Source organism: Phyllobates terribilis, unplaced genomic scaffold (assembly GCF_046119375.1).
Source record: "Phyllobates terribilis strain yellow unplaced genomic scaffold, ASM4611937v1 Scaffold_3__8_contigs__length_932513732, whole genome shotgun sequence".
NCBI classification, from domain to species: domain Eukaryota; kingdom Metazoa; phylum Chordata; class Amphibia; order Anura; family Dendrobatidae; genus Phyllobates; species Phyllobates terribilis.
This window is the reverse complement of record NW_027362763.1, coordinates 359453261-359466265: the sequence shown is the minus strand read 5'-3', so window position 1 is coordinate 359466265 and position 13005 is coordinate 359453261. Positions and strand designations below refer to the sequence as shown.

The following is a 13005-nucleotide window of genomic DNA, read 5'->3' as shown; positions in this document are numbered from 1 at the left end:
TTTTTCCTGCCAGGGAGAAGCGTAAAAAATATGCAGCATTTCTGCATCGTGGGCACTTAGCCTCAAAGTTCCAGCTGGAGACCGTAGTCAGAGACAAGACTTGTCTGAGCTCAGCTCTCGGACAGCTTCTCTCAGCACTGTTAGAGGTGATTGACAGGTCTTCTCCCATAGTGAGAGATCTGTCAATCACCTGCAGCAGTACTAGGAGAAACCGGCCAGGGCTGGCAGTCGACTAGTCTAGTCTCGGGGCCCCTGCACTATAAACCCACTTACCCCACATGAAAGAAATCTAAGAGGTTTGTAAGTATGTTCACACAATCTATAGGTGTATACTACACACATGCTGGTCTCTACACTAAGGCCTAAAAGTGTCAATGAGAGAGTTGTCCGGTGGTTGCTATATTTGGCCACAAACTTTCTGTCCAAACTCTCCCATGCACAAATGCTTGGGCATGCATTCAGTCAGTAGAGAGGAGAAAAACACCTGATCCTAAAGGGGCTGTTCGGTCCAAACCGTTAAGTCTGCAGTCCCTCTGTGTGACTGCAGACTCATGAATCCCCCCAGGGCACGCACTGTGGGGATTCGCCAATCTCCATACATACAAGTGTATGGAGAACGAGGCCGCGCATACTGGCCAGGAGTAAGTATAAGGCCACAGCCCCACTATCAGTATTTTTCTCAGGAGTGGGAGCCAAAACCAGGTGAGGAACAATCAGAGGAAAGGTATAATAGAAACAAGTCACCAATTCTGCATTTATCACCTATTCCTGATTTTGGCTCCCACTCCTGAGAAAAAATACTGACCAAATACTGATAGTGGGGCCATGGCCTAAGTTGTACATACCCTCCCCTCTGGTCCCCGCTCAGAAACCGGCAAATCCCTACAGCACACAGTGTGTGCGCTGGGGGGATTCATAAGTCTGCAGTCACACAGAGTGACTGCAGACTGATCGGTTTGGACCGGACAACCCCTTTAAACTTCAACTTTCTTAACCTCATCTCCCGAGACCCATAGCTTCAATACTCATGAGATTGTTGGCCAGGTTCAGATAACTTTAAAGCAGCTGTGTCAACACATTTCACAATACAATATTGCATGTATTATCGTATTGTCCTCTTTTTCTTGATGAGGCCAGCTTACTTACTATGACAATCCATGTCCGTGTACTGACACGGATATTATGCGTTTCAATGCAAGTCAATGGCGGCAATTACGCTGCGTGTCCGCAAAATTAATGGACATGCTGCGTATTTTTCCGCAATGATAATCCGCAGTGGAAATTTCCGCAGGCACATGCGGATTATCATTGGGCACCATGGGGCACATATTACCAAGAGTTTTTTAAGTGTTTTCGCTGCGGAAATGATGATGTACTGCTATGTATAGTACAAGCGATCAGACGATTGAGGCTTCAAGTCCTGTAATGGGACTATTGAATACATTAAAAAGTAAATAAAAATGTTTTTAAAAATATGAAAAAAAGAACCACAGAAGTTCAAATCACCCTGTTCTGCCCAATTAAAAATAGAAATTAAAAAATACACATATTTGGTATTGCTGCATTTGTAAAAGTCCGATTTATCAAAATATAAAATAAATTAATCGGATTGATAAATGGCGTAATGAGAAAAAGAATCAAAATACCAGAATTACGGGTTTTTGGCAACCACAACATTGCAATAAAAGGTGGTCAAAACATTGTATCTATACCAAATGGCATCAGTGAAAAAGTCTGCTCAGGGTGCAAAAAAATGAAGCCATCACATAGCCCCATGTCCCAAAAAATGTGCAATTCCACAACTGTTTTTTATTTATCATGTTCACTATACGATAAAACTGACCTGGCAATATGATTCTCCTGGTTAGTACCAGTAAGTATTAAATGAAGAATAAATTTGGAACTCCAAGTTGCAAGTAAAATGGAAGTTTACATATTAACTTGTATTTACAGACATTCAGATTAAGCCAACGTTTCGGCCCGTGTGTGGCCTTTATCAAGGTAAGTCTGTAGGTGCTGTAAAATGGCGTCAGAATCTAGACCTCCTCAGCAGCATGGGAAACCAGATTCTGACGCCAATTAACAGCACCTACAGACTTACCTTGATAAAGGCCACATACGGGCCGAAATGTTGGCTTAGGCCGGGGTCCCACTAGCGTATGGCATCGGATGCGATATGCTAATGATATTCGGCTCCTGCTCTGCTGCAAGTGGCAGCCGAATGCCAGTGCTCCGATCCTTTAGCACAGAGAGAATGGCAGCATAGCTGCGGAGGGGACGGAGAAATCAATTTCTCCATCTCCTCTGTTGCTGGCATCGGCGGGAATCGCACTGCACTCGGGTGATATCCAAGTGCAGTGTGATGTTTCACACGCACCCATAGGCTTATATGGGTGCGTGCGATCCGAATCCAGCACGCAATCCGATTGGAGCTGGAAAAAAAAACGCAGCGGAGCACACCACCAAGGATTAAATTGGTCCGAATGCAATCCGATTTTTTTATCGGGTTGCATCAGTCCAATTTAATCGCAAGTGAGAGCGAGTCCTAAGTCTGAATGTCTGTAAATACAAGTTAATATATAAACTTCCAACTTGCAACTTGAAGTGACAAAGTTTATTCTTTATTTAATACGTACTGCCTGGTACGAACCAGGAGAATCATATTGCCAGGTCAGTTTTATCGTATAGTGAACATGATAAATAAAAAACAGTTGTGGAATTGCACATTTTTTTCAATTTCAAAGCAATTGGAACTTTTTTCCCACTTTCCAGTGCATCACATGATAAAATTAATGGTGTCATTCAAAAGTACAACTTGTCCCACAGAAAACAAGCCCTTATACGGCAATATTGACAAAAAAATAAAAAAGTTATGGCTATTCGAAGAAGGGGAGGGAAAAAACTAACAAGAAAAAAAAGAAAATGGCCAAGGCGTGAAGGGGTTAAACTTATAATAATTACTTTTAAAAAAAAAAAGCTCTGGTGTGGCCCTACGACTTGAAAGCACCACAGTGACATCAGGAGCTGTACATCTTTTTCATACAGATGTCTATGAATATGAAGTCAGTTTACTTTACACATTCCTGAATAGTGCACCTGTTGGTCAGACATAACAAAGGAACTATTTCACAATGCAGAATAGTGGACCATTTAGTATTCCCTGCAGTAAGAAATGTTTCTTTGTAGATTTCAAAGCTTGTGGAGGACCTTCACATCTTTATAATGCGATAGTTTATGTTGTTTCAGGATATATTGTACACATGCTTTGGATATAATAATCAGGACACAAAGCTTTTCAACAACAAATAAAGAAAAGAATAAAGTTGGTGCATAGTAAAGCATGCAAAACAGAATCCAAATATATATATAGTGATTTACACCATTATAACCAATGCCCCAGTACACAGAACGCACAATCACCATGAGCACAACCTGTCGTCACACAGACCATCCTCGTGCACGTTTGGGTCCCCTGGATTTGGTGCCAAGGGGGTGAGGGTTGAGTTGAGGGTCACACGTACAGCACCCCCAGGAAGTGTTTGCAGCTCTTTGCTACTTTGCAGAGTTACACTGACTACTGCGGAGGGATGTACAGATCCCACACAAAGTATAAACACTTTGTGTGCCGTGTCAGCGTCTAAAACAAGGTGTCCTAAAAACAGGAAAAAGAAAGAAAGATCAGCTGTATGAGGATTGCAGGAGCAAAAATTACATTTAATGTTAGTAGAATAGGTTTTTCGTTTAAAGGGCATAGTACAAAGTTTAGCAATTAACTCCTATCTATATGATAGGGGATAACTTCCCGAATCCTGGGGATCTGACCCCTGGAAACTCTAATGATCCCAAGAACTGGGTCTCGAAGAACCCAGTGTGAATGGAGCTGTAGTTAATCATGTGCACGTCTGCTCCATTCACTCTTAATGAGAGTGCGAAAAGACCAGTTGAACACTGCGCTGCTTGGCCATCTCCAGCGGTCCCATAGAGACTGAATAGAGCGGCAGTGCGCATGATCGACCACTACTCCATTCAGACGGGGCTCTTAAGAGTCCCAGTTCTCGGGATCAGTGAGGGTCACAGTGGCCAGAAACCATCTAAAATAAAAAATGCAGCCACTTTGAAGGTTAACAAGTAAGACTGTGACTGCAAGATCTGATTACACGAGGTTTGTTTGTAGTCTGTAACCACAGCCACTCATAGGTCTCCATTAGAGCTGCAGACACAAAACAGAAGTATATATTTTAATCAAGACTGTATGCAACATTATACAGTACACTATACATTGTAGATGCGCTGTTACAAATGTCAAATCAGGCATTTTTTCCCAGCGGGGTCTGCAACTTGGGCGCAACAGTAAAACTTTGTACTCACCACTGGGGCAATAACAAGGCAGCAATTCCCAGTGACAACTAGTACAGCATTCTTCTATTCGTGTTTGACTCTGGATGTGAGCTTGAACTTTCCTGTTTCCAGTGACTGCCTCAAAACTCGTCACAACCTCCCCCTCTTCCAGGTGGTATACGAACATGGCTACGGAGGACATAATAATATTATTAATTATCATTATTATAAGGATCTGGACTGTTAAATTTAAAAAAATTATCCGAAACATTTGTTCTGTGTGGATAAACCACAGCCAGAAGAGTCTGGCAAAGGCTCTCCCAGAGAACACAGGAATATTCAGCTCTGATATAGTTTCCATGAGATCTATGGGGGAGTCAGGGGAGATAACTATTTCAGGAGAGTTGAGGTCTTTAGGATTTCTTCACAGTTTGCCATATTATGGCTCTGTGCAAAAACTGTCAATTTTAGCGAATTGGAACCCATCATGGAAAAGCAGGAAACTTTTCCAAAAGTCATTGGGAATAGCTTTCCAATTGCAAGGTCAGATTCTGCTTATTCCGCTAAAGATCCGCCTCTTATACAAGAATCACAATAAGGTTGTTTAGACAATAGATTAGAGTTAGAATATTGCACTGATTTTTATGAACTTCTCAACTTCCACAGTCAATTGAAACAAACATCTATCTGGTTGGCCATTCTTTCCCCTGAAAGATACAGGGTGCCAGACCACTATATACGGGAGCAGAATTAGGTGGCATATTGCTTCATTTATTTTAATGGAGCATGTTTTTAGGATTATAGCATCATACTTCATGATCTTAAATGTTTACTTAGCGAGTTCTATAAGAATAAACTATACTTAAAATGGAAAAGATCAATTATTGAACGTATACTCCCTGGCACGTGGGTGTATACATTAAGCTCTTTTGACAAGTATAGTAGAGGCAATTGTTTTAAACTGAGATCACATTATTTTCTCACTGCTAATTTACTCCCAAATCAGGAGTCAAAACATTTTGAGAGGAAAGCAAATAAAAGAATAAAAGATGATAGTAAACAGTATGTGGGCAAACACCTGAGATAGCTGTCAGCCAAGTGCTTGTTCAGCAAACAGCTACTCCTTATCCCATCCCCCAAACACATGCACTGTCAGCTGAGCATTCATTCGTTCTCAATAGTAAGAGGCATAAAGGTGGCCAGACACATTGACGAACCTGCTGATTTTAGAGGGACTGGATGGTCAACCAATGCATTTGGGGGTGTCCCGACTCTCCTCTGACCGTAGATATCAAGAAATAAAGAGGTCAGGCATGTTGGAGTTTAATATGCTGACTCTTTCTCTTTTAGATTTTTTTAAGTGAGATATAATCTGCCAGTAGAAGTGACTCACGACGATATTGAGAATCCATACAAGCTTGGCTAAGCCAAGGGGGTGTGCTTACGATGGTCAGGAGGAACAGTTGTTGGCCAAACAAGCATTCAACTGATAGCTATCCTATAGCCAGCCTAAGCTCTGGTGCTTGCTTATTTCCTGTGATAACAAATCATCTTCCTCACCAAAAATCTGCCATCAGGGGAGATCCGAGACACCTCTATTCATATTAGATGGTTGGCAAGTCCCATTAGAACAAGTGTGTTTAGCCGACATTCCTGAAATGTGCATGGCCACCTTTATTTGCAAGCTAGATTAAAAATAATAGACCAGATGTGAACAGAATATTGAAGTTCCACAGACACAAACAGAAACAACCCACTGCTAGATTTCTGGGGGCTTCATACTGTCTCTCCTAGGAGCCTTGCAACAGATAAATGCTTTATCATAGCACTATAAAATCAGAAAATAACATAATAAGTTCACATGTCCAGTAATCAACAATTAGAACGGATCCAGCAGCAATCCATTAACCAAAAAATTGTGCAGACACAACTTTAGTGACCGCCTGAAAGAAACTGATTTTAATCGGATCCGTTTTTGTTTTTTTAACATTGAAGTCTATGAAAAACTGGTCCGTTAATTAACCATCCATTGTTCTCCCATTTGTAAAGGATTCATTTTTTTTTGCTTACTGAAGGTGGAAAAACAAGTATTTAACATATACGACTAAACATGTGAACTTTTAAGCAATTTTCCATTTGAAACTGATCCAGTAAGCAAAAAACAGATCCTTTTCAAATAGAAGAAAAACGGATGGCTATTTAACGGATTGGTCTGAACAAGTTTTGTGTCAATGGATTGCAGCTGGAGCCATTCTAATTCATGATTACTGGACATGTAAACATAGCCTAACAGTACCACAATTAATAAAAAAGTTACGACGCTGTGTAAAATGTAATGAAAACTTACCGTAATTGTAATAATTTGGAAATCTCTTACAGACGTATTTTATCCGCAACAGAACACAGATCAGAAGTGGAAAGCTAGACATTTTTCCATGTTATTTTAAAAAAAAAACAACAAACACACATTTTGAAATTGATGGCAGCAACACATCTCCAAAAAGTTGGGACAGGGCCGTGTGTACCATTGTGTGGCAACCCCTACTCTTCTTTTTACAACAATCTATAAATGTCTGGGAAGATAAGAGGGTGTGTGAAGCCATGCTGTTAGATGCAGTATGTGGTTTAGCATTGTCTTGCTGAAATGTGCAAGGCCTTCCCTGAAATAGACCTTGTCTGGATGGAGCATATGTTATTCTAAAACGTTTATATAATGCTCAGCATTGATAGCGTCTTTCAAGTTAAGTTGCCTATGTCATAGGGACTAATGCAATCCAATACCATCAGAGATGCAGGCTTTTTGACTGTGCGCAGATAGCAAGCTACGTGGTCCCTCTCCTATTTAGACCGCAGACTTCCATAAGGAATTTCAAAGTTTTGATTCATCTGATCACAGAACAGTTTGCCATTTTTCCTCAGTCCATTTTAAATCAGCTTTGGCCCAGGGAAGATGGCAGTGTTTCTGAATTGGGTTGATATATGGCTTCTTTGCATGATAGAACTTTAACTTGTACTACGAACTGTGCTCACAGACAATGATTTTTGGAAGTATTCCTGAGCCCATGTAGTGATCTGCATGACCAAATCATACCTGTTTTTAAGGCAGTGCCCCCTGAGATCACAAGAATTCAATGTTCACTGTTGGCCTTCTCCCTTGTGCACATGGATTTCTTCAAAATCTCTCAATCTTCTGATATTATGTACTGTAGATGGTGGGATATTCCAAGTCTTTGTGATTTTACTTTGAAGAACATTTTTTTAAAGTGTTCAACAATTTTTAGATGCAATTGTTCACGGACCATCTTTGCTTCTGAGACTCCCTAACATGCTCTTTTTGTAAACAGTCATGTGACAGTTGAAAACTGACCTTCCACTTGTGTTTCATTAGTACCATTTACTTCTCCAGCCTTTTATTAACCTGGTCCCAACTTTTTGGAGATGCGTTGCTGCCATCAATTTCTAAATGGGTTACTTTTTCAAGTGAAAAGGAAAAATGTCTAACTTTCAACTTCCGATCTGTGTTCTATGTTCTGTTGCAAATAAAATAAGGATGTCAGAGATTTCCAAATCATTGCTTTCTTTACATTTTACCCAGCATCCCAACTTTTTGGGAATTGGGATATCATTTAAAAAGAAGAATATTTTTACAATACAGTCCACAATTATAATCCCACCTTGTACTGTGTCACCACAGGTGTTTAGGTAGCTCAACTGTGCACTGAGCCCCAGGCTAAACCCATTGGCACAGGCATTTACATATGAAGCCTCAAGAGGGAGCTGCACCCAGGAGGATGTATCATACAGACCGGGCATTCTGCTACTGTTGAGAGAAAATGTTTCATTGCAGCATAAATATATGTAACATTCATACATAATGTATCAAGCCTTTCAATGTCTATACTTGTAAGTAGATGTCTACAATAAACAAGTAACAAAGAATGTGGGATTAAATACACTTGTAAAAATTATATTCTTTCCCTGGAGTAAAACATATTCTTTCCCTGGCGTTGCGACCTCGGAGGATAAATCTTAATAAGACTAGAAAATACAAACACAGATTACTTTTGTTATACAATGTGCATTGCAAATTATATTTTGCTTTTAGTTGATCAGTTTTGGTTAGAGGAGTTGCACCTCTGCACCCTGTGTGGCTAGGGCCAAATGGTACTCCAGTTTACAGCTTGCACGTGTCCCTGGTTTCCTAGCTGCACGGTGATGAGGAATACAGTTTCCATGAGATCTGTTCTGGAGTTGGCTATGTTTACCAGTGGATTAATCATTTATCTGGACACCACATATATATAGATGATAAAGTACAGACCACCTTTCCAGAGCTCCCAAGATTATAGAGAATACGCAGCCTGCACCCAATGCAGAGGGATGACTCGTGCATTATACTACTGTACTAATCTGAAACATTTGTCTAATTTGACAGTAGTGAAATCCAGAGCCCACTTTCAAACAATTCTTCATTGTGATCAGAGCCATCCTGGCTTAGTTTAAAGACGCACTCCCGACAAAGATGTTATCCCATAAACCTTTCTACACATTTCCGTAGTGTAGTTCTATTACAATACTTAGAGACTGCAATCATCCCCGGTTTCCAGAGTCGCTCTAATCCTCTTCTGAGTCACGTTATTCCAACTCACCCAATCAGAGAGGGGTTTATGTGTGGACACGAGCTGAAGCCACGTGACTCAAGAGGTCCGGAGCAACGCTGGACACCGGGGAAAGACAGCAATCAATAATTATTTTAATACAATTGCACTACATTACAGATATATTTAGAAAGGTTTAGGGGATAACATTTTTTCCGGCAGTGCTTCTTAAATGGCTAAGCTAGCCCTCTTCTTTAACTTTGACATCTGCTGGTTTAGCTACTAAAATCCATTCTGAGTATTGAGAAAGTTGGGAAAAAGAAGAACCTGACCCAGCCAGTAGACATCATCGCATTTGGATGCCGCAGGGACATATGATGAATTTGAACACTACGTCAGTGGAAGTGGCAAGGATCCAAATAGTGCTGTCACGTAACCTGTAGCTAATTTAGACAAAAGTACGCTGGGGGAGTAATCAAAGAATATGAGTAAACTAAAAGTGTAGGCAAGACAGAGCTGTAGAATGGCTCTTCATAGTGTTTAAAATAGCAAATACACATCTACCAATCCCCCTCTGCTGCTCTGTACTGCTTGGCAGGGTACCCATCAATCTCCTCTCATTTACATGTGAACACTATTGTCTCCTGCCACATAGTCCTTCCAGCTTTGTATAACCCCACCACTGATTGTTAGTGTTCTGCTTCTGTACACTGTACACAGATAGTTGCCAATCAGTGGTGTGGGCAGGGTTATACAGAGCTCAGCATTCAGAACACTGATGGATCTGCAGAAAATAAAACAGGGATTTTATCAAAAGTGCACCAAGGAGCCCAGTAAGTTACACATCACTGGAATCAGGCTCTCTGCCCCTACAGCATGCTTCTTTCAGATTATATGACAAACCCTGCTGACAGATTCCCTTTAAAATATGTCACTTGAGAACTGACAGTTGAGAACAAGCAGTGAAAATATTCTTGGTGCTACATACAGGGTGGTCCAAAAGTAGGTGGCCAGAAAATAATAACACTTATTTTGATTTATATATAAAATTATATTTACTAACACAAGCATAACATAGACAATTAAATTTTATTCTGAACAATAATACAAAAGCCCTTAAATTTTATCAACCCAGGTGCTCAAACTGTTTTCCATTACAATTTGCACAGCTTTGAAGTCTGCCTCTTACGCTTCGACAAACTTTTTTGCACAAGTCTCTTTGGAAATTAACTTCTTGAAATGCATCTCTTATTTAATTTTTCAAATCACTGACACTTTTTGGTTTTCGACTATAAACTCCCCAAAAGAAAAAATCCATTGGGGTCAAGTCTGGTGAACGTGCCGGCCAATCAAGTGGGCCTCTTCGGCCAATCCATTTATTAGGAAATGTTTCATCAAGATACTCGCAGACTACTCCTGAATAATGTGGAGGAGCCCCATCTTGTTGGAAATAAAGGTCATTTGAATTAGGCTGTTGCTGTAACTGGGGAACAACTTGATTCATTATAATTTCAAGATACTTATCTCCTGTGACTGTTCCATCAAAAAATATTGGTCCTAAAACACCAAAACTTGAAATAGCACCCCAAACATTGACACCAGGCGCATTTAGTTGTTGCTGTAATGTTAAATGCATGTTCTCATTATACCAGTAAATACAATTATGTCTGGTAATATGGCCGGATAATTTGAAAGAAGCTTCATCACTCCACATAATGTTATCTAAAATTACTGGATTTTCTTCAATTTCGTTAAGCATAATCTCACTAAATTGCAGCCGCCTGTCTGGATCATCCTCCAATAAACCATGAATTAGATGTGGACGATAAGCTTTCCACCCAATAGATTTCACGATTCGCATTATACAAGCTCGTGAAATTCCCAATTGCATAGAGGCTCTTCTGGTGGACTTTTTTGGACTCTGAACAAATGTTGATATATAAATGTTACACCATGTTTGATAAATCTCTCCCTTCATAACCTTATTACACTTTCTGTCCACCTACTTTTGGACCACCCTGTATAATCCTCATTTTAAAATTAAAGTAAGGTATACACAAAATAAGTAAACGTGACGCTAAAGAAAATGTGAAGTAAGGAGATAGCAATTTGTAATATTTTGTTTCAGTCACAAGAATAAAGCAGCAAGATATCAGCCATAAACAATAGTATTTCATTTGTTCTCTTCTGTCAAGTTATTAGTCATAAATTACAATCAGTATGGCTATGATTACAGTTTCTACATGGGTGGGGGGGGGGCACCCATTCTTCTATAAATGCCTGAATAAGATATCCCGTGACCTAATTTAAGGGGTTGCCTTGGGGGTTTAACAAAATGAGTTTTGATGCTATAATGATCACCAGGAGCGAATTTCATATCTGTCATGGTGAAATAAGATATTAGTAGAAAACAACCCAAAATTTAAGATGAGCAGCAATTTTCTGGGTTCAGTGGCAGTTTGTTTATTTTTGTCCAGATGACTTTTTATTCAGAACTGTGGAAAAATTGGGAGGAGGTTGAAGTGGCCACCATGACTATTGTGACCCCACTTCCCCCAAAACTCACTAAAGAAGAGGTAAATATTTATTTAAGATTTCTACACGGTGACCTGTCTTTACAGCGGGAATATAATACCAGATTTTAGTAGTCTGCAAAGAAGATCTGGCCAGAAAGATATGTAACATTAAATATGCATTAGATCTATCGGACAGCAGGTACTGACAGGGTGACATGTTACATGCAGCATTATCATCACACAGCATAATAACCAACAAAAACCTCCGCCTGGAAAACAATCATTCTCTAAACATTTCAAATATCCCAAACAGCAATAAAACATGAAAAAATAAAAAAAAAATCTAAACCCCCTACTATGGCACCCGGGTTAACCCCATCACTTGACCACTCTGTTACAGAGCACTGACCCGGTGTCATACATTGTGCTGAGACTTGACAAAAGTGGGGCACATGGGGGTGCAGTTTTCAAAACAGAGGAACTAAAGCCCAGTGCCACCTGTGCCTGGCACCTAACTCGGTAGTAAATTCTGCCATTTCCTGTGACACTTACTGACTACTTTGGCATTTTTACTTTTCTATGGTTAGAAATAAGATGAGGGATGAGTCAGGAATAAGTGATTTATCCAAGTAATGTGCCCACCGCTTCCCCAGAGTGTTTCATCCAAAAAGTGGTCAGCACCATCTGCAGAAGATCACACCTACATGTAGAAGCCAAAAGCCCTGGGAGCAGCTCAGCACCCCTAGATGCCAGCCAGCCTGCCCCCCATCTAATGGCAGGAGGGGACACATCCAGCTAACAGTGTACACTGACCCCTGCCAAAATCAGACAGGAATCACAGAGCAGGTCAGTGGCCAGCCTGAGAGGGGGTCTTCTCCATCACCTCAGTATAAGGTCCCTGGGACGGTGCCAGCACTGCAGATAGGAGCGGCTCCTTGGAAGTATGGAGGGTGCGGTCTGTGCTGTCTCCCAGCTGCTTCCTCGGCAGTGAGCAGGACGGTGTGCACAGAGCTAAGCTCAGGATGGCTCCCTGCTCTCGGGGTGCTCTGGGTGCCGGCGCCTCCTCTTCCCTTCCTCCTCCCTCCCTGGCTCTGGACTGCGCAGGGAATGGAGCAGTCATGGCTGTGCTGCACCTCAGCTCTCTCCCACCTGAGCTCCCAGCTTCTCCCCTCAGGTGTAGTCCGGCAATGTCTGCCCAGCGACCTGAGGAGAAGTCAGTGTCTTGTTTCTACACCTGGATGCTGCTTTCTTCATACCATTAGTTTCTTTCACACCCTACAGTGTGGATTTGTGAATTTGGTGTGTTTTGTCCCAGCTTTGTGTTTTTTTGTTGTTTGTTTTTATACACTTTTTAGCAGCGTTTTGATGGTTTTTTCTTAGGCTGTGTTCACAGGTTGCATTTTTGCAGTTTATTTTTTTCTGCGGGCAAAACCTGCTCTCTTGGCAGTAAAGAAGTTGCATACAAAAATTTGTTGTTTTTTTCTGCTTTTTTTGGTGCAGATTATACGTCACTTGTCTACAGTACATGCTTAAAAAAGTTTTTACCAAAAACT

At 40.8% G+C, this 13005-nt stretch overlaps 1 protein-coding gene across 3 annotated transcripts in view; it reads right to left on the bottom strand.

The window, feature by feature from the left end:
- VWA5B2 (von Willebrand factor A domain containing 5B2) overlaps nucleotides 1-12560 on the bottom strand; it is a 100526-nt gene extending 87966 nt beyond the window's left edge. For 2 of the 3 annotated variants that reach the window (XM_073675324.1, XM_073675327.1), the window contains exons 1-4: nucleotides 12336-12560; nucleotides 8013-8158; nucleotides 4369-4527; nucleotides 3421-3652 (exon numbers count right to left, since the gene is read on the bottom strand). In XM_073675324.1, the coding sequence (XP_073531425.1) occupies nucleotides 3421-3652; nucleotides 4369-4527; nucleotides 8013-8151 (530 nt within the window). In that variant the 5' untranslated portion in view covers nucleotides 8152-8158; nucleotides 12336-12560. The remainder of the gene's footprint in view (nucleotides 1-3420; nucleotides 3653-4368; nucleotides 4528-8012; nucleotides 8159-12335) is intronic. The other variant, XM_073675325.1, reaches the window with a different exon arrangement.
- Between the last annotated feature and the right edge of the window lie 445 nt (nucleotides 12561-13005).